Source organism: Oryctolagus cuniculus, chromosome 7 (genome assembly GCF_051225735.1).
Source record: "Oryctolagus cuniculus isolate XC-2025 breed Fujian yellow rabbit chromosome 7, ASM5122573v1, whole genome shotgun sequence".
Classification (NCBI taxonomy): Eukaryota; Metazoa; Chordata; class Mammalia; order Lagomorpha; family Leporidae; genus Oryctolagus; species Oryctolagus cuniculus.
In genome coordinates, this window is record NC_142873.1 from 14,676,321 (window position 1) to 14,698,013 (window position 21,693).

General features: G+C 47.3%; 1 protein-coding gene across 1 annotated transcript in view; it reads right to left on the reverse strand.

The window, feature by feature from the left end:
- Positions 1–20,894, reverse strand: part of LOC103349989 (putative NBPF family member NBPF7) — a 29,515-nt gene extending 8,621 nt beyond the window's left edge. The window contains exons 1-15 of the mRNA XM_089336776.1: positions 20,728–20,894; positions 20,361–20,547; positions 20,134–20,235; positions 15,512–15,718; positions 13,400–13,499; positions 11,334–11,548; positions 10,258–10,306; positions 9,211–9,425; positions 7,966–8,020; positions 7,545–7,711; positions 6,108–6,165; positions 4,921–4,976; positions 3,826–3,925; positions 1,822–1,877; positions 729–828 (exon numbers count right to left, since the gene is read on the reverse strand). Of these exons, the coding sequence (XP_089192902.1) occupies positions 729–828; positions 1,822–1,877; positions 3,826–3,925; positions 4,921–4,976; positions 6,108–6,165; positions 7,545–7,711; positions 7,966–8,020; positions 9,211–9,425; positions 10,258–10,306; positions 11,334–11,548; positions 13,400–13,499; positions 15,512–15,686 (1,346 nt within the window). The 5' untranslated portion in view covers positions 15,687–15,718; positions 20,134–20,235; positions 20,361–20,547; positions 20,728–20,894. The remainder of the gene's footprint in view (positions 1–728; positions 829–1,821; positions 1,878–3,825; positions 3,926–4,920; positions 4,977–6,107; positions 6,166–7,544; positions 7,712–7,965; positions 8,021–9,210; positions 9,426–10,257; positions 10,307–11,333; positions 11,549–13,399; positions 13,500–15,511; positions 15,719–20,133; positions 20,236–20,360; positions 20,548–20,727) is intronic.
- Between the last annotated feature and the right edge of the window lie 799 nt (positions 20,895–21,693).

Consider the following 21,693-nt stretch of genomic DNA (forward strand, 5'->3'; position numbering starts at 1 on the left):
AACTGCCCAGCAATCTGCTCTGGCTTTCTGAGCATAAGCAGCTCCTGTATGCTTGCAGTCAGACATCCCAGGCACAACTGGAGCCTAGAAACGTTCATCCAGGGAACTCTGTTCTGTGAAACAGCAACCACTTTCGACAGAAATGCAGATGGGCATGCCTCACTGGGAGCCTGAGTGCAAAAAGCCCGAGGGGAGAGACCAGGAACTTTCAGGCCATGGGGCACTCCTGAGCTGGAGTTCTATCTGAGAACCTCAATGAGGTGCTGACCCTGCTCAGGGATGAAGCACACCGATGCCTTCCTAGTGGGAGATGTTTGCAGGAACTTTAGAAGTTCTTGTTTGCAGACCGGAACTTTTCTACTGATATTTGAAATTCTCTCAACACAATTTGTTACAGAAGAAAAGTTTTAAGTGTGAGTACCCAAACCAGCCACATGGCTGGCATGTCTGCTGAAAACAAGTGGACTGAGCCTACAGACAAGGGGCAGGCCAAGGAGTGGTCTCTGATTGCAACGCACACAAGGTGGGGTGACCTGGGAGAGTGACCTTGTTGAGCCTCAGGATCCTCTCCCCAAGGTGGGGACAGAATCTCCACCAGGAGAGGTCCAGTGAGGGTTGCATGGATCAGGATGGCACAGGGTCTAGCACAGCACAGATGCCCATGAGAGTGGCCTTCACAGCTGGGTGTGGATCGCTGTGTCCTGGGATGACTCTGCACATCTCTGTACCTCTGTACAGAGGAAAAGCGCATGGCGTCACCACGAAAAGGTGCCTGCTGATCAATAGCACTGGGGGGACAACTGTCATTGCCAATTCTACTCCAGAACACTGAGAAACAGGGAAGGGCATCAGGATTTCTTGCCTTACCTACTGAATGATTTGATGACTGAAGGTGCCTCAAACCCTAAAGACTCCTCCTGAAAGTGTAAAACCTCATCGAAGCTCAGATTCAAGGAAATTGGACTTTTCCTCTGCCCCCCAACCCCCATGAAGCAATACTCCAAGGCTCCGATTCAACAAGAGGCACTCTGCCTGTGATGATGTGAGGGACCCCTCAGCCTCACTCAGATACTGAATAGATTCCTGTCCTGGTACAAGATTATGGAGGCTTTGCATGAGAATAAAATGCCGAGTTTAGACACTGGATTAAAACTACAGACCTCATATGAGCACAAATCAGTGCTGTGAAGCAGAAGATGAAAACCACACCATGGACACAGGTGCGGGACTGGACTGCTGTGGTTAGCACCACGCTGCTTCAGAGAAAACAGTCTGCCGACCAAGGATACCTAGTATCAGATAACTAAGGAAACATTGTACAGACTGCCAAAGCTTTAAGCCTGAGAAGTTTGGAGGATGCTGTTTACAATTGCAACTGTTGCTACAATTAGGAACATCACAGTGAGTTGTTAAAGAAGCCTCTCCAAGAGAGATGGTGGTGGCTCGGTGTTGGCCATCATGCCTTCCCATCCCCTCCTTCCCTGTCTTGATGTCAAAAGCTGCACCTTGAAAGTGGGCCTGGTGACAGCCAAGGGATTCCCCCGTTTTATGACTATGAACAAACTCCATCAAGAGCCACATCCAGACTGAGATAATTCCCCAGGGCCTGAGTGCACAGTGGTCTGTCTCACCCAACACAGGTGCAGCAACCCAAGACTACAGAGGCCACCTGGGAGAGCAGTGGAGTGTTCCTGTTCACAATGGAGCACTCACTGTCTACAAGAGCAGAGCAGACAGGCTGCTTCTCCAGTGAGGACCAGGTGCTCCTAGAATGGGACCAGTCAGAAGCTTCCGGAAGAAGTGCAGGAGTCAAACACGTACCGTGAGAGTCTTGTGAGACATCTTGATCTTCAATCTCTGGAATCTCCCTGATGAGACTGGAGGGAGGGAAAGGTGGGTGAGAAACATAGAGGGAACAGAAAGCCCCTTTCCAAGCTGTTCCAAAGAGGAGGCTTCCAGAAGTGGCTGGGCTGAGCAAGGGGCCACCCACAACTTTGTCCCTATCTGGGGAAGACTGGCTTCTAATTCCCTAGTAGTCCACGCCACACTGTCTGCTCTGCCTCCGAGTTACCTGGAAGTGCATGTGACAACTTGCTCTTGTACCTCCACTGCATGATATTGATTTTCTGCAAACAAATTCAGAGAGATTGACCAGGTTAAGCAGGTTTTGGTCAGATATGAGTATCCGATGGCCACTACTACCAAGGGGACAGATTGTTCTCGTGTGAGAACAGGAGACTGACAGAAATCCTCCAGGAGGACTAAGTCAACATCAGGAGATGGGCTTGGTGAGCCATCCTGGGCAAGGGGTCAAATCTCCCTGTTCACAGTTGGATCAGCATCTCAATAACCTCTGCCCAGAACCCTTAGAAACTGCCTGCAATGGTCCTCAGGGATTCTAAGCTTACAGCCCAAGAACTTCCTAGGAGGCAAACTGCAGTTGTCAGGCTGCTCTCATTAAAGGACCCAGGTTGCTGACTGTGGAGAGGAGGTAGAACACTGGGAGAGAGCTATGCATGGAGTCTGATGTCCTGGAATTGAAACCTGTTTGATGCCACACAGAATCTTGGCTATTCTAAGAGTTGCTCATGAATAATCTCCCTCTTGTCTATGGGAACAATACAAGCAATTCAAGAGCGTGTATTTCTGGTCGAACTCTTCCCTAGTCCATTCATCTTCAAATGGAAACGCCATTGAGAACATGAATGACAGAGATGCCTATATGGATGCTGTGGCCTGGACAAGCATGGATGTCAAAGGGCAGAGCTGAGGTTTGGTATTGAAGAAAAAGTAAGCACGTGGCGACAGTGATCCTCCAAGGTTCCAACCAGGAGGGAGCAAACACCACCGGGGCACATGCTGCTGAGCTTGCTGTGAAGTGGTCACAGCTCTGTTCCATAACAAATAAACAATATGAATTCTAACTCCTGCTTACAGCTCAATTCAGGATTTTGAGTCTACAACCACAAGTCTGTAGGTCTGGCACGTAGCAATGACTTCACTCATCCTCAGTGGGGATCGGAGTACAAGGACAGAGCAGTCACGAGGGGCAGAGATGAAGGTTTACCTGCTCTCAAAAGGGATCATTCTGTACATAAACTGCCCAGCAATCTGCTCTGGCTTTCTGAGCATAAGCAGCTCCTGTATGCTTGCAGTCAGACATCCCAGGCACAACTGGAGCCTAGAAACGTTCATCCAGGGAACTCTGTTCTGTGAAACAGCAACCACTTTCGACAGAAATGCAGATGGGCATGCCTCACTGGGAGCCTGAGTGCAAAAAGCCCGAGGGGAGAGACCAGGAACTTTCAGGCCATGGGGCACTCCTGAGCTGGAGTTCTATCTGAGAACCTCAATGAGGTGCTGACCCTGCTCAGGGATGAAGCACACCGATGCCTTCCTAGTGGGAGATGTTTGCAGGAACTTTAGAAGTTCTTGTTTGCAGACCGGAACTTTTCTACTGATATTTGAAATTCTCTCAACACAATTTGTTACAGAAGAAAAGTTTTAAGTGTGAGTACCCAAACCAGCCACATGGCTGGCATGTCTGCTGAAAACAAGTGGACTGAGCCTACAGACAAGGGGCAGGCCAAGGAGTGGTCTCTGATTGCAACGCACACAAGGTGGGGTGACCTGGGAGAGTGACCTTGTTGAGCCTCAGGATCCTCTCCCCAAGGTGGGGACAGAATCTCCACCAGGAGAGGTCCAGTGAGGGTTGCATGGATCAGGATGGCACAGGGTCTAGCACAGCACAGATGCCCATGAGAGTGGCCTTCACAGCTGGGTGTGGATCGCTGTGTCCTGGGATGACTCTGCACATCTCTGTACCTCTGTACAGAGGAAAAGCGCATGGCGTCACCACGAAAAGGTGCCTGCTGATCAATAGCACTGGGGGGACAACTGTCATTGCCAATTCTACTCCAGAACACTGAGAAACAGGGAAGGGCATCAGGATTTCTTGCCTTACCTACTGAATGATTTGATGACTGAAGGTGCCTCAAACCCTAAAGACTCCTCCTGAAAGTGTAAAACCTCATCGAAGCTCAGATTCAAGGAAATTGGACTTTTCCTCTGCCCCCCAACCCCCATGAAGCAATACTCCAAGGCTCCGATTCAACAAGAGGCACTCTGCCTGTGATGATGTGAGGGACCCCTCAGCCTCACTCAGATACTGAATAGATTCCTGTCCTGGTACAAGATTATGGAGGCTTTGCATGAGAATAAAATGCCGAGTTTAGACACTGGATTAAAACTACAGACCTCATATGAGCACAAATCAGTGCTGTGAAGCAGAAGATGAAAACCACACCATGGACACAGGTGCGGGACTGGACTGCTGTGGTTAGCACCACGCTGCTTCAGAGAAAACAGTCTGCCGACCAAGGATACCTAGTATCAGATAACTAAGGAAACATTGTACAGACTGCCAAAGCTTTAAGCCTGAGAAGTTTGGAGGATGCTGTTTACAATTGCAACTGTTGCTACAATTAGGAACATCACAGTGAGTTGTTAAAGAAGCCTCTCCAAGAGAGATGGTGGTGGCTCGGTGTTTGCCATCGTGCCTTCCCATCCCCTCCTTCCCTGTCTTGATGTCAAAAGCTGCACCTTGAAAGTGGGCCTGGTGACAGCCAAGGGATTCCCCCGTTTTATGACTATGAACAAACTCCATCAAGAGCCACATCCAGACTGAGATAATTCCCCAGGGCCTGAGTGCACAGTGGTCTGTCTCACCCAACACAGGTGCAGCAACCCAAGACTACAGAGGCCACCTGGGAGAGCAGTGGAGTGTTCCTGTTCACAATGGAGCACTCACTGTCTACAACAAGAGCAGAGCAGACAGGCTGTTTCCCAGTGAGGACCAGGTGCTCCTAGAATGGGAGCAGTCAGAAGCTTCCGGAAGAAGTGCAGGAGTCAAACACATACCATGAGAGTCTTGTGAGACATCTTGATCTTCAATCTCTGGAATCTCCCTGATGAGACTGGAGGGAGGGAAAGGTGGGTGAGAAACATAGAGGGAACAGAAAGCCCCTCTCCAAGCTTTTCCAAAGATGAGGCTTCCAGAAGAGGCTGACCCGAACAAGGGGCCACCCACAACTTTGTCCCTATCTGGGGAAGAATGACTACTAACAATGCAGACAGGATGCAATGTTTTCCATTTGAGGAGGCTCCTTGCTGACCACCTGGAGTAGACGACCTGAACATTAACACAGGGCAGCTTTCATGTGAGGAAAAATGAAGTGCTCATATGAAGCACGTGGGAAACAGAAAGCCAGGTAAAACAGAAACACCACTGCCTTCACTGTGAATAGTAAGTATGTGTAGATATATAATATTTACACATGAATCAACTACAGCCAAATATTAAATTTTATTAAATCTATGTGTGCTTGTAGACTTCTTTATGCTTATTTGTACTGCTTGAAGTCAATGTAAAGTAAACAGGCAAACAGAAATCTCATCTTCTTGGAGAAAGAGTGTTAGGTTTGAGGTGATAGGTGAATAGCAGAGATATTGGCAGGGCATGGAGACAGAAGCAGAGAGAAATAGAGCATTTCCTCTGTGATGAGGTCATTAGGATCTCAGCCTGGAGAAATGACTCTCAGTTGGTCCACTAGTACCCATGAGTATTTGGAAAACAAAAACCGGCTTCAACAGATTTATGTAAATTACATGCAGAGTCAATGAATTCCCCTTTTGGGATACTGGAGATGATCACAGCTTTAGCCTTCAGTCTTATTCTCAGTGCTGAGGCACTAGTTTCTGTCGGGTGGTTTCACGTGATTAATGGGGGGCAGAGAAGCTCATGAGAAGAGGAGACCTGTGAGCAGCACCCTGCCCTTCACTGCACGTGAGAGAGGGGCAATGATGGCAAGGAATCCCTGGAGAGGCTCCTTCATGGAGTCAGCCTGCTGCAGGTCACTACATGGAAAAGGTAGGGAGAAGTGGAAACCCAGACTGGTACCCTAATGATGGCAGACAGCAGTGCTGACGGGGTACCGCTGGGTTGGCTCAATGGATGGGAGATGCACAGTGGCACTGCTCTTCTTCTCTGGACCTGGAGTCTTCCTGTGTCAGCACTAAGCTCGCTGCCCAGGGTTCCTAAGACTCACCTGGTGTGTGACAGGGCTTGTGCTTCCTCTTGCACTTCATCATTGTCATGTTCCTTTTCTGCAAATGAATTCCAATAGGCACAGTCATCTAGGATGATCCCCTCAAAGCCTGTACAATGCGCTGTCCAGCGCTAGCACAGCACACCAGTATCCTCAGTGTCACTGCCGACTCCTCAGATAGGAATTGTCTAGAGGGTGGAGGTCATTTCTGAGGGAACTAGCTTGTTCATTTTTCTTGACACATGAGGTAAACCTCCCTATTCCTCCAGCCATCACACCAATAGTTGCTGACCTGATTCCCTACAGAAATGAAACAAATTTTCCCAAGTGTGTGTGCTGTGGCATAGCAGGTAAAGCTGCTGCCTTTAACCCCAGGATCCCATGTCAATGCCAGTTCAAGTGCTGGCTGTTCTACTTCTGATCCAGATCCCTCTAATGCACCTGGGAATGCAGTAGAAGATGGCCCAGTACTTGGGCCCTGCACCCACATAGGAGACCTGGAGGAAACTCCTAGTTCCTCCCTGGGCCTGGTCCAGTCGATGCCATTGTGGCCATGTGGGGAGCAGACCAGAGTATGCAAGAGTTGCCACCCTCTCTCTCCCTGTTTCTCTCTCTAATTCTGCCTTTCATAAGGTAAAATCAAATCTAAAATAATATTCTCTGGAGACACTTCGTTCCTAGTGTGATTCCTTTCCATGAGAGGAAGCGCAGTGCCCATGGTTCTCAAACAAGCTATCTTGGTAGTTTGTGGTTTACCATATTTTGTACATTGAGGACAAGATAAAAGGTGGAACAGGTGAATTTTCAGTTCTGGGTATCAGAGTGCATGTGTGCAGCACAAGAGAAAACTGGGCTACTCATGGAATCTCTAAGCATAGGTCTCAGACCTGCAGCCTGGGGACACACTACTAAAGGAATGGCAGAACATTCTGTATGTGTGGTAGGTGAAATGATGCCAATGTTGAAGTGACAGACAATGTGGTTGGGTTCAATGAAACAGGGGGAGTATCTTGACTGTAATGGAGACGAGCATGCTGCTGGCTCTGACAGGAAACAATGTCACATGACAGGGATGGGGAATGACTCGTGTGATCAACACTGCAGGGGGCAGAGGGGTCTGCTTCATTCAGAACAGACGGCAGAGACAAGCATGAGATGTGCTGCTTAGGTGGGTGTGCATCTGTGACATTCTTCTGGCAATGACTGAGCACTGGAATCTGAGTGACAAAGCCACACAAGGAATGGGAGGACAGCAAGGCTGGATGGGCCAACCACACCTGTGCAACAGACTGGTTGAAAAAGAACAGATGCTGGGAACGTCTCAGACCATCCCATGTCCAGGAGCCCTCTCAGTCAGGTGGGAGTGATGAGTGCAAGGATAGTGCGGGCTCCTTGGCAAGCAGAGGGGGTTGTATCACCTCACAGTGGGGGACTCACCATTTGCATCTGGAGCAGAGAGCATGTCCTGCTGCTCCAGGGGGCACCAGCTGCTCCACGTGGAATGGTCAAGCTCAGAAACAACTGGGGAAATCGAGGGAGTGAGGTAGCACTCGTCCAGCGAGTCCTCTGGGTCTTCCTGCTCTTGCTCCTCTGGGAGCTCCCTGCTGAGATGGGAGGGCAGAGACACTGAAGACACGCATCACAGGTACAGAAGTGACTTTGTCATCAGACTACAGGTTAAAATATGTGAGGGATGTTCAAAGGGGGAATATAGAGGGAAACAATGCAAAAGGGAACATTATGAACAGAGCCATTTCATCATTGGCTGAATGTTCCAACTGGCTCTAGTCACCAGTTTCTCCAGTATTTTGATTCCCTAGTAGTCCATGCTACACTGTCTGCTCTGCCCCCGAGTTACCTGGAAGTGTGTGTGACAACTTGCTCTTGTACCTCCACTTCGTGATATTGATTTTCTGCAAACAAATTCAGAGAGATTGACCAGGTTAAGCAGGTTTTAGGTCAGATATGGGTATCCAATGGCCACTACTACCAAGGGGACAGATTGTTCTCGTGTGAGAACAGGAGACTGACAGAAATCCTCCAGGAGGACTAAGTCAACATCAGGAGATGGGCTTGGTGAGCCATCCTGGGCAAGGGGTCAAATCTCCCTGTTCACAGTTGGATCAGCATCTCAATAACCTCTGCCCAGAACCCTTAGAAACTGCCTGCAATGGTCCTCAGGGATTCTAAGCTCACAAGAACTTTCTAGGAGGCAAACTGCAGTTGTCAGGCTGCTCTCTTTTAAGGACCCAGGTTGCTGACTGTGGAGAGGAGGTAGAACACTGGGAGAGAGCTATGCATGGAGTCTGATGTTCTGGAATTGAAACCTGTTTGATGCCACACAGAATCTTGGCTATTCTAAGAGTTGCTCATGAATAATCTCCCTCTTGTCTATGGGAACAATACAAGCAATTCAAGAGCTCTCTCCCCAGGCCCTTTAGGATTTATGTATCTAAAATCTAGGAGTGTTGCTATAGTACTGACTCATCCTATCAGACTGAACATGGTGAATAAGGGTAGAGGAGTTTCTATAGAAGGCTTAATGAACTCCATAACACCTCACATAAATAAATCTATGCAGTTATAGAGAAACATTGAGCACTGATTTTGTAGGGACGTTCCTGGATTCAGCTATGTTTTTTGAACTGTACAGGAAGTACAGTATAAAAGACTTGGTTTTGAGATGATTGCATAGCTAAGATAAGCTGTCTTAAAGGAGATAGAGACTAGGGATGGAAGTAGGGAAACTAGGATCACAACTTGGCCCACACATGGGAAGTGTTACCAAAAGCCTGCATCGGACTAGAACTCCAGGGATGCAGTAGTAGAACAGAATGATATCACTGCAGGTGACAGCAGGCATTATTTCTATGTTAGAGTGTCTGAAAGGCACTTCCTACACAGGGCCTCTGTATGTTCCCTTAGGCTAGGGTGCAGTGAGACAAACAGCCTCTGAGGGGAGCGAAACTCCTTGACTCTCCTGATGTCTCTGTTCAGTGCCACAACCTGGACCCTGACTGAAACCAACTTGTGTCTGCAGGGCCTGTGCTCAAAAGCAACCCTCCACCTGAGAGCCATTGTGTACAAAGAATGGAGAGGCTACCTGGGAGAACGGTGACAGGTTCTTCTTTCTTGTGTGAACAAGCGTGTTCCATATCTACACCTAGCACACCGTGGGTGTCCTCAGCATCAGGAGACATTTGCACAGTGCCCTCAGGCAGGCAGGAGTCACTCGGCAGGTGGTCAACAGCACCAGTGATAGATGTTTCCTGCTGTGAACTTTGTGGGGTTTCCATTTCATCCACTTCCAAGAGCTCCCTGAGAAGCCAGGTGGGATAAGGATGACAGAGATGAAACCAGGAAGGAAGAGACACCAGGGAGTTGGCTGGTTTGGATGGGGTGCATAAGGGATCAGTCATAGACAGCATAGAGGTGGTTCCCCCCATTCTGGACACCGTGTGGCTGCCTAGGGGGAGAGGGCCTGGGAAGAGATCAGCCTCTGCTCATCACACTCAATACACAGCAGCTAATGAGGAAGCAGCCTCCACTGTCACTGCATGGCACAGTCACAGCACAAGCACACATTGACAGCCGCGCGGGCTGACACCCTGTGCTCAGGTTGGGTTGTTGCAGTGTCCTGCAGCCATGTGATCAAGGTTCTAGGGGCTTGGCAGATTCTAGAGATGTGCTACCTTCTGGGCCTTCTCTTAACCAAGTCACAGGACAGCAAACATGGTTTTGTAGAGGTGCTTTTCTGCAGTTGAACTTGGCTGGATTCTTCCTAACTGCTCCCTTTGCACATTGCCTCTTTGCTAGTTTTCTCTGATGAGAACTTCAGCTAACTCTGTAGAAAGCAGATGCCCATCTTCCTCCCTTTTCCAGAAAGCAGAGAACAGGGGTTCCCTTTGTGTGCAGGCAACACCTAAGGCTGTGAGTTCATGATGGATCCTGTCAGCAACTAGGACCAGGACAACAGAGAACTACTTCAACAGGGGGATTTCCTAGTTGGCAAGGAAGGACTCAACACAATCTGCAGTTGTGTTTCTGTGTGCATCTCAACTTCATGACTTCTCGGCCCCTTTTCTGTTCTTTAGGAGACCCTGTGCATCCTTCACCCATTTGTTGCCAGCTCCTAATCATTCACTATTACCTGTCAGCAACAGGTCCTTGTGCTGGTGTTTCCTCCTCTTCAATATTTTCTGGAAACAAATTCAGAAATGTCCAATCAGATATTATCACCCCCCCCCCACTACAATCAAGGTGGCCTCTGTGTGCATATGAATATCTACATATGGGCCAACAGTGGACAAAAACTTCAAATGTTCTGTGTTTAAAGGAACACCTTGCCATTCTCTTGTGGTCCATCAGGCTTTGTGTCTCTGCACTTGGAGATCAGAACCATGGCAGATTCTGCCTGAAATTAGGCCAACATCCTTTGCTCTCATATCACTGGAAGCTTCTCAAGCATCCCTGGGACTTCTGCCTGTTATTCCTCATCCTGCCACTAGTGGGAGTCCAAGGCATGGGTTCTATGTTCCCATGGGTCTCACAGAGAACCTCCATCTGTCAGGAAGAAGCAAAGAACCCGACTTCCATCCCTCCCTCACAGGCCCTCCACGTTTTCTCTGCTGTATCATTAGAGGAAATTCTCTCTGTGTTACGAGTTCCCTTCTCAACAGCTTTCCTCACAGAAGTTCTACTAACGCTAGTGCCTGGTCTGGCACTCCCAGGGAGAGGAGGGCCTTTGTCCTATTGGGAAACATACAAGCAACAGCTTCCACCTTTGATGGTTACATCTGCTCTGCCCCAGAGTTTTTGGTCCATCTAGTGAATGAGGAGAGAGAAATCCTGGATGGAGAAAGCAATCACCTGTCTACCATTTGAAAACCACACTGATCACAGAGCTGGAGGCTTCCATTCAACTTAGCTCAGTGACTGTGTTCAGCCTAACAGTGGCCTCACTTCACAAGGTCATCTGGTCTTGATATGAGGATGGACCCTGCCTCTTCCCCCAAAGGCCAACCACAATCAGGAAGGGAGGAGAGCTTTGGGATACTGCACACTTGAAAGACTTCTCTGCCCCTATCTGTTTTTCCCAAGCAGAGCTGACCTTGTCATGGCACACATGTTCAGTACCAAGAAGAGCTGAGGCAAATGCCCATGGCAGAGAGATGAATGCATCTGAACCCTGGAGGCTTCTCAGATGACAGCCTGTGCCCAGCTTACCTGCTCCAAGCAGGTCCTCAAGGCACGCTGACAGCCGGACAGCCTCAGTGAGCAGTCGTCGGAAGCCCTGCCCTGTACAGGTCTCAGGGTCATGCACAGTGAGCACGTCCTTCAGGTACTGCTGCAGGATGTGGGCTAGATTTCTCCCCCTTTGGACCTTTGGACGTAACTGGGAAAGTTCTTGGTCCTGATCTTCAAGGATGCCACGGCAATGCCTAAGGTGCAAGCGTGGAGAAAGTTCTACATGGGAAGGGATGAGTGTTGGGTTCTCTGTGTTTCCACAGATTTTCATAACAATGCCTTATAGAGCCCTCCACCAGCATCACCACTCAGGTTTGGAGAAATACCTGTGCCAAGAATAGCAAAGGGCAACACAAGGCCTTGCTCCCACTTTTAGAGAAAGATCTTGTCACAATTCCTGAGATTCCATTCAGGTTGTTATCTATCAACAGTGCAAGGATTCTTCCTTTCTCGCCTTCATAAAGGTGCTAATTCAGTTCCTCCTTCCAGCCACAGGCATTTCCATGTAGGAAGACACACAGTGTACAGTGCAGTGACTGGGAATCATGGTGCACACAGGGGTTACATGGCAAGAAACAAGAATGAAGGTCTGGCAGGGTCAAGCTAAGCATCAGTCTTCTATATCAGGAGGTGATGGTGACTAAGGGTAAATGAGGATTGATTGGAAGATGACCAAACAGGGGAGCCCAGCATCCCCTCCTCCTCCCCTGAGAAGACCCAATGCAGCTCCATCTCCAGGTGAGTGCCCACAGAAAAGCACCTCCACACTAAGGGAACCATGAGAACACGGGAGAAGAGAGAACAGGCAGAGCACCACCTACAGAGGACCAAAGCTAACTGGTGACTGGATTCCCAGAAACACAGCCATGGGGACTTCCTGTTGCAGAAGAGAGAGTAAACAGGAGGGCCCCATGGGAGCCCATCCACCTGGACACCTTACTTACAGACTCTCCGCACTTGCAGCTCTGAATTCAGATTCCTCTGCTCCCTCCTTGTTTCATAACGTCTGAGACACGGGGCTTTGCTGTAACTCTCTGGCCTTGTCTGGCACAGGCTGGCTCAGTTTTTGATTTGGGCTGCCCACTAGTGAAACACATCCCCACCTGCCTGCCCTACACAGAGAGCCTTACCTGAGCAGCTCAGCAGACCTGGGCTGCTTTGGCAGGGGCCTCCACGTGTAGCTTCTTGGTCAACATGGACTCCATGATGTCTTTTTTTATTATTATCTATTCATACCATTTTATTAAGAAAATAGACAGTAATTGAGGAGGGAAAAATATATTTTCAATTTAATTGCTCCTGAAGGGAGAATTTTTTCAAAGTCCCTATTCACTTTTACTTTCATAGTAAAATTAATTTTTACCATTTCTTTCTAAAAATTTATTCATTCTTTTATTTTAAGGAATATACATTTCATAAGGCAACTTTAGGAATATAGTTATTCTCCACATACCCAGGGTACCACCCACACTCCCAGCCCAACTCCTCTTCCCTCTCTACTTCTCAGTCTCATTCTCCATTAAGATGCATTTTCAATGAACTTTGTAGACAGAAGACCAACTCTATATTAAGTAACAATTTCAACAATGTGCACTCACACCCACCCAAGAATAAAAACTGTTTGAGAAATGGTTCACTGTAACTCTCTCTTAATACAACTCATTGAGGACAGAGGTCCTGCATGGGGAGTCAGTGCACAGTGACTCCTGCTGTTAATTGAACAATTAGCACTCCTCTGTATGTTGTCAGGGACCACACAAGGCTCATGACATGAGCTGACTAGGCTATGGAAGCATTTTGAAAACTCTGTCTGTATTTAGACAAGGCCATCAGCAAAGTGGAAGTTCCCTCCTCCCTTAAAGAAAAGTGCATCCTCCTTTGATGGCCACTTCTTTGGGGTCCCACAGTGATCCTACATGGAGAACATTGTTTGCCACAGTGCCCTGGCTTTCTATGCCTGAGATGCCTCAGTTCTCCCTTCTGAGCTGCCCCACCGGAGACACCCACACACCTCCCACCTGCCTGCCCCACACAGAGACCCTTACCTGAGCAGCTCTGGGACCGTGGGCTTCTCTGCCAGCGGCTCCTCCAAGTGGAGCTTCTTGGTCAGTATGGACTCAATGATGTTTTTAAACTTCTCACAATCTGGGGAAAGACAGACACACAGAACTCAGGGAGGTGCTTTTGTAGTCAGTGCCTGCTGAAGACCAAAAGAACTCCAGGGCCAGGCTCCAGATTGGGAGTTTCACATCTGTATTTCATCACCTCACTACATAGCATCTGAAATTTCCTATTTTTAAAAGATTTATTTATTTATTTGAAAGGCAGAGTTACAGAGCAACATAGGCAGAAAGAGAGAGAGAGAGAGAGACTCCATCAGCTGGTTCACTCTCCAAATGGCTGCAAGGTTGGAGCTGTGCCAATCTGAAGCCAGGAGCCAAGAGCTGTTTCTAGTTCTCCCATGTGGATGCAGGGGTGTAGCCACGTTGGTTATCTTCTACTGTTTTTTAGGTCCATAGCAGAGAGCTGGATTGGTAATGAACCAGCCAGAATCGAACTAGTACCCATATGGGATGCCAGCACTGCAGGCAGCAGCTTTATCTGCTAAGCCACAGTGCTAGCCCTGCTATTTCCCAATAAAATGAAAAAAAAAGGACTTCAAAGATACAGAAGGTGACTTGACAATGTGATTCCACTGGTGTTTACAGAATCAGAGTTCCCAGCCCCTGAGCTCAGACTGAATCATGAGCCACTGGACACAGCAAGTCTTGCAGCCTCTCAGGTCAAACAGGAACCTGGGGCATGAAGTCGTCACCTTTTGTATGTTTGGGAGCTTGATAAGGGTGTAGGACTGTTTCCTTGCATTGGGAAAGATTTCAAGTGTTTGTTATTTCAGACTTAAGGGACCATCTTTCATGGAACTGTGTAGAGTACAATGTATAACAAAGTAAGGCCCTGAGGCAATATGGCCCAAGAAAAAGTATAGTTCCTGCTAAATTAGAAACAGTACAATAAGGGCCTCATGGATTCTGTTGAATTTTTTTTTTTTTGACAGGCAGAGTGGACAGTGAGAGAGAGAGACAGAGAGAAAGGTCTTCCTTTGCCGTTGGTTCACCCTCCAATGGCCACTGCGGCCGGCGCACTGCGCTGATCCCATGGCAGGAGCCAGGTACTTCTCCTGATCTCCCATGGGGTGCAGGGCCCAAGCACTTGGGCCATCCTCCACTGCACTCCCTGGCCACAGCAGAGAGCTGGCCTGGAAGAGGGGCAACCGGGACAGAATCTGGCGCCCTGACCGGGACTAGAACCTGGTGTGCTGGCACCGCTAGGTGGAGGATTAGCCTAGTGAGCCGCGGCACTGGCTCAAGATTCTGTTGATCTTGAGCAAGGAACCATCCTTGGAGTTGTATAGGAAAGAAGGAGCACATTTGGTTGTGACAATCTACAGAGGCAGGAATTATGATAGCACCTATGAATGGGAGATAAATCAAAGTTACAGAGAAGGTGGGCAATGGGGTCACCCAGGTGAGTGGCCCTGATTCCCCCCCTACACCCTGTGCTCCCACTCCCAGGTCTCAGGCAGCGTCTTCCTCTTCTGGAAGAAGAACTTGTGCTCCAGGAGCAGGACTTTCTCCCAGCGGGGAGGCTGTGTCGTGAGGGTGTTCCCATGGATACCAGAGTTCCAGTGCACAGGAGACTCTCTGTCTCTCTGGAAGCCCATCCTGCTCACTCTGAACACATGTCCACTTCTGGACCTAGGACAGTGCTTTGCCAATGGGAACTCACTGGAAGCTTGAATTGAGTGAAATGCGTTAGCCCCAGAAATGAGGCCCACAGTGATGGTATAAGGCTGCAGGAGCTGACACAGACAGGATGATCATAAACATGCACTCAATATGGTGGAGCCTGACCCTGAGGACAACAGGCAGCTCTATGCCTCATCAGGACTCCATGACAGATTCAGCCCTCCTGTCACCCTACACCTCACTGCTAACTTGGAAAACTTGTGAAACCCTGTGTGTCAGCTTGGGAGTGTGGTCAGGAGGAAATTAAGTTCAGCAAAAAGAAGACAACAATCACGTAGTGAGGCCATTTAGTTCCTCAGGAGAAGATACAGGACAATCATCACTGTGGTGAAATGACCTGAGAGAACTTACTGTATTTTTTCAGCTCCCTGGCCAGGGCAAAGTTTGTAGCCTCAGCTATGAGAAACTTCTCCTGGAGCTCCCAGCAGTCCTGTTGGCTCTTCGCCAGCTGGGATCGCAATTGCTGGCATTCGAGGTCATTCAGTTCTGCCTCGGGATCTGATGCAGGGCTTTGGGATCCTGCCATGCTGATGGTGTGTCACAGCAGGACAACAGGGACTGGGGAGAGGAAACCCAAACACAGGCGAGGGTCAAACAAATGACATCCAAGAGTTTCAGGTAGGCTTGACTTGAGGGGTGACAATAACAGTCAAGCTTCACTTACTGATGTGAAACACCTGATCCACAGCCCGACAACACTGGGAAGTTCTTCACTGGACAAATAAGGATAAAACTGCCAAAGCCTAGATTGAAGGCACTGCCTGTAGCTCAGTCTCTGCTAGGACTGGCTGTTGTGTGGCAGCTAACGGTCTGCCGTTGCCATCGCAGAATTAGAAGGTGGAGCGTGTCACGGAATCTTTGGAACTCTGCCTTCCAGGGGCCTAAGCTAGGTTGAGGCACAAGACCCCCACTGCTGGAGACAACCTACCCATCTGCCAGTCTCATAGTTATAGATCCTGCACTGATACTACAGACCGTGTCCCCAAATCACCTAAGCATGTATCGCTTGTATAGTTATGTATGTGTATGAAAATACCAAGGCAGAAAATGTGTCCCAACAAGCCTTCCTTTCTCAGGGCTGTTAGGAAGTCACCCCACCTGCTGTTTAAAGAGATCTCAAGGCTTTTCTAAGTGTTTGAAATGGTGAATTTTAAGCTTCCCTGATAAATGGGTCATTTTATTATCTTACAAAGGAATTCTGAGAGCTCTTTTAGTTTTCTGGATAGAATTGTTATATTAGGTATGCAATTTCAAAAAGTTTCTCCCTATGTTGGCCTGTATATTCATCTTCTTATCAATGACTTTGAACAGAAAATTTGAACATATTAATTTGAACATATTTGAACATATGGAAATGAAAATGTTCTTTGTTTAATTATACTTATTTGAGATGTAAAGATGAAGATGTAGAGACATACACACAGAGAAACACAACCAAAACTATGTGTTACATTACTATTTCACTCCCCAAAAGCATGCAACAGTCAGGCTTGGCCAGGGTGACACTTGGTGTGCAGAACTCCAATTTGTTCTGCAAATGTATGGGAAGAACCTAATGCTTTTAATAATATATTTATATATAATTACTGCAACTAATTTTATAATGATGGCAAACTTATTTTGAGGAATATGTGTGTTACATATTTGAAGTAGTTTTTAAATTAACTTCTTATTTAATGTTGTATCTATGGCATAAATGCAATGTTAAGAACATAGTCCTTCTTCCCCCCCTACCTGCCCTCCCACCTATTCTCCCCCTCTTCCTCCTCCAACTCTCCTGTTTAGTCTGAGAAAGAAAAAAAGACAGAATGGAACAAGAAATGAAGAGAACTGTTACTCAGCAGCCTAGCAAAGGGCTGTCCAAGGTTACTGCTTCTCAAAGGGGATTTCACTTTTTGCCCCCTTCTGCTATTCCCTTCCTCTTCTCCCTTCTTTCCTTTTAGAAACTTAATTGTCTTCAAAGAAGAACCCACGGATGATACATCTGCTGTGAGCTCTTAGAACTATAACCTATGAGACATAAGAATATCCTCCATTTAATGCACTAAAAGGAAGTGATTCTGGAGAACAGTTCTACTATTAGGTCCCTTGATACAGCTTTGAGGACAGAGGGCAGTGCACAGTGGCTCTCACTGTGTCTTTAACAAATCACACTCTTATGTCTGACCTCAGTGCTCACCCAGGGCGCTTGACATGAGCTGCCTCAGCTACAGAAGCCTTCTGGATCCACCTAGCTCGACAAGGCCATAAGCAAAGAGGAAGCTCTCTCCTCCCTTCAGGGAATGTGCATCCTTCTTTAGTGGACACTTCTTTCCACTTTCAGTTTCACCCACAGGTGTCCTATATGTAGGGCCTATATGTGAGCATTGCAAAAGCCACTTAACTGCTGAATGAAATGCCAGTCCCCAAAGATGCACATTTTAAGGTTTCCATTTGAGTGGATGATCAAAACTTTTTTTTTTTTTTTTGGAAATTTTAAATTCTGATGTCTAAATAGATGTAGGAGTCTCCACTGTGGCATAGTGGGTTAAGCCACCACTTGAGACGCTGGTCTCCTCTATGAGTGCTGGTGGAGTCCCAGCTGCTCCACTTTCAGCTGATCCAGCTCCCTGTTGAGGTGCAGGGAAAGCAGTGGAACATGGCATATGTCCTTGGCCCTTGAGCTCTTGTGAGATACCCAGATGGCATTTTGGGCTCCTGGCTTTGGCCTGGCTCAGCCCTGGCTGTTGTAGGCACTTGGGGAGTGAAACAGAAGATGCAAGGTCTCTCCCTCTCAGTGTGTGTGTGTTCCTCTCTGTCTGTAACTCTGCTTTTCAAATAGAATAATACATCTTTTAAAATAATTATTAAAATATTCAAAAATGATATTGTAATGTACATATCCATAGTGTAATGATTCCTCTAGACTAGTAAATAAAATATTCATCGTCTCACAGTTAACCTTTATGTGCCTGCACATGGTAAGAACCCACAAAATCTACTGTTAGAAAATTCTCAGACTTTCTCATTCTAATGGAGAATAGCATGCTCCACTAATAACTCAGATTCTCATGCTTAACTTCAGAACCCTAGATTTAGTTCTTCTCTATAACTACCACTTTGTACTCTTGGGTCAACATCTCTCTATTCTTTTATTTTTTTTTTTTTTATTTTTTTATTTATTTTTTTTTATTTATTTACTTATTTTACAGGCAGAGTGGACAGTGAGAGAGAGAGAGAGACAGAGAGAAAGTTCTTCCTTTTGCCGTTGGTTCACCCTCCAATGGCCGCCGCGGCCGGCGCGCTGCGGCCGGCGCACCGCGCTGATCCGATGGCAGGAGCCAGGAGCCAGGTGCTTTTCCTGGTCTCCCATGGGGTGCAGGGCCCAAGCACCTGGGCCATCCTCCACTGCACTCCCTGGCCACAGCAGAGGGCTGGCCTGGAAGAGGGGCAACCGGGACAGAATCCGGCCCCCCGACCGGGACTAGAACCCGGTGTGCCGGCGCCGCTAGGCGGAGGATTAGCCTAGTGAGCCGCGGCGCCGGCCTAACATCTCTCTATTCTTCCCACCAGACTCCACCACCTTGAAGACTTCTCTTATATTCTCTGTTTTGACATATTCAACAATTTTCCATTTTTTCTTTCAGACTCCACACATAGCAGACTTCATGCAGTGTTATTATTTCTATATCTCATTTATTTCACTCACCATAATGTCCTCCAATTTCATTCAGTTTCTCACAAATGACGGGAGTTCCTTTATCTTTGAGTTGAACAGCATTCCATCATATAAATATATATTTAAGCATCATCATACATCTATCATGTATAATGTATTGTTATACATTATATGTATATAAATATCTATACACAGACATGTTAAGAATGATTCAAAAGCTTCAAGTGATTCCAAAGTGTCATGGAAAGTCTGTAGTATCCTTTTATTAAAATATACTTTTCAAGCCATATATATGGACAGCAAGATTGCTTAACCAACCTTCTGTTGATGGACATTTAGGCAGTTTGCATCTTGGCCTCTGTGAATAAGGCATCGACTAGGGATTGCAGGTATATCTACTAAATGCTGATATCGTTTTTTGTTTCTTCTTTTTTTGTACATATGCCCATAAGGAGGATGAATGGGCATTTGACAGTTCTAGTTTAACATTTCAAAAATACTTCAATAATGTTTTCTATAATGGCCATACCACTCAACATTCTCACACATAATGTAAAAGTGTTTCCTTTTCGGTACCCCCTTGCCCACATTTATTCTCTCTTGTCTTTGTGAAAGCAGCTGACCATATGGTTCTGAGGTGATATCCCTCTGTGGTTTGGAATGGTGTTTCCGTGATGAGTACTGATAATGGGCAACTTGTCATAAACCTGGTAGCAATGCATATTCCTTTCATGGAGTAATGTCTACTCAGGTCCTTTGCCAATTTCTCAAATGAATGATTAATTATTTTAGCTACTGAGTTCTGTGAGTACTTTCACACTATAGCACAGAGAAAGCAAAAGCCTTGTGAACAATGTACATAGGTCTTGGCCCCATGTGGGGATCATGGGGATCCTTACTTTGGGGCTGTGGAACTGCACCACTGCCATTTTATTGGATTGTGCAGTGTGTTGCATGACAGAATTGAGCATGGGTGGAAAAATGTACCTAGCTGAAGAGGGCAGGAAGGGTGTGCTTTCTCTCTCTCTCCCTCTTTTTTTTTTTTTTTTTTGGTGGTGACACTGAAGTTACCAGGATCTGTAGTTTGCATGGAAAGCTTGTGTTCAGCATAAACCTGCTCTGATCCCATCCAGGGATCTCCCTGGCCAGGTGCACAGGTTCACTGTGGAGTCAGTTTCTCTCCTGACCTCAGTGCTCATGGAAGGCGGCTCCTTCAGGGGCTGGACAGTGGAGTAGGCCTTTCTGAGTATCCCCTGAGGTTTCTGACACAATGTGTCCTTCATCTCACCCACACTTGGTTTCACCCTAACATTACCTTGTCATTCTCTGGGTCATTCTCACGTCCCAGAGAGCTGCTCGTCTTCCTTCATCTGCACCTTCAGTTCTGGGTTCTCAGGATGTGGACTCAGCTCTGGATCTGGGAGGAGACACAGGAGGGACTAGGTCAGCTCTCAGCCTCAGTTCCCAGGGCACGTGTGGTTCCCCAGGGACTCAGAGGAACCTAAGCAGCAGGACCTCAGAGAGGAACAGTACACACTTTACCTCACTGATGAGGAACCTGGGGTCCATAGAGACTAAGAGGTTATCTCAGCACCACAGCACCTGATGGAAGGAGGGCCACCCCATGAGCTTTGACCTCCAGCTTCCCTGTGCCAAGCATGGCTCTTGTCTTCCAAGAATGCATTGTTGGGTTTTGTGGACTTCGGGTAAAGCACTGCTATTACTGCTCCTAAAAACAAACAAACAAAGTATGAGGGTCATTCCTTGGACACAGCTTTTCCCACATTTCTATTGTCCCATTATGTATTCTCTGTCTGTTTTCAATCACTGGGTGATAGAATGGGAGCAGAGAACACACAAGGTGAAAGAGTATTTAACACAGCCCTGCCTGTCCTGTGTGGTCCCTTACCTCTGGGATTCTCCCTCAGGTTTTCTCCTCTGCTGCAGTGCTGGAGAGTGTCAGACCTCATGGAGGTCATTTCTGTGTGGAGATCCATGTTCTTCTTTTTGTCTCCTGGAGTCAGGGAGAGTAGAGATTCATTCTGGACCTCTGTGGACTCAGCTTTTCAGTGAGGCAATGCTGCTAGTTTCAAAGATAAAAAAGTAAACTCCACAATGACCAATGGAAATCAGGTCAATAAAGATTTCCCTGAGGTGCCTGAGATCATGAGAACAGACCCTCGTACAGTGGTCAGAGCCAAGCACGGGGCATTGGCAGACTGACTCAGGTAAGGTGTATGTGCAAAACAACCAAGAGAAGGCTGCTAACACCAGGAAAAGACACACATCAGAGGAGTGTGAGAAGAAAGCATGATTACTGGATCAAATGAAGATGGAAGTATATGCAGGCTGAGACCCAGAGGCAAGGCCCCACGTCACAGAGGATTAGTCCTCAGCCTTGAAACCTATCCCAGGAAGTCCTGTTGGATTTGCCCATCTCAACTTGAAAACTTTTGGATTCATGACTTCCTTGTAGGCTCCATTTTTGCCCTTGCTGAATTAGAGTCACTGTCATTGTCACCCTATGTCCCCTGCACATGGGGCAGATAAGCAGTGTGTTTAATGTCAGAGTAGCACAGATGGAATGGATCACACACAGCATCCACACATAACAAACACCTCCAACTCATTCACATCCCCCTTCATGACCCAGGGAAATCCCACATTCCTGCTGTGAGGCCTCCACCTGACAGGGGAAGTGTTTCCATTCCTTATGTGTTCTGGATTAGTAATTCTTTATTAGCTACACAGTGTGGAATTCCAAAATCAATGGCCTTATTATATACTCAACCATCATGATGAGAATTGGTAAGTGCTATCTAATTCTATACAGATACAAAAAATTAAATACCTTGTGATAAGTTCAACCAGGATG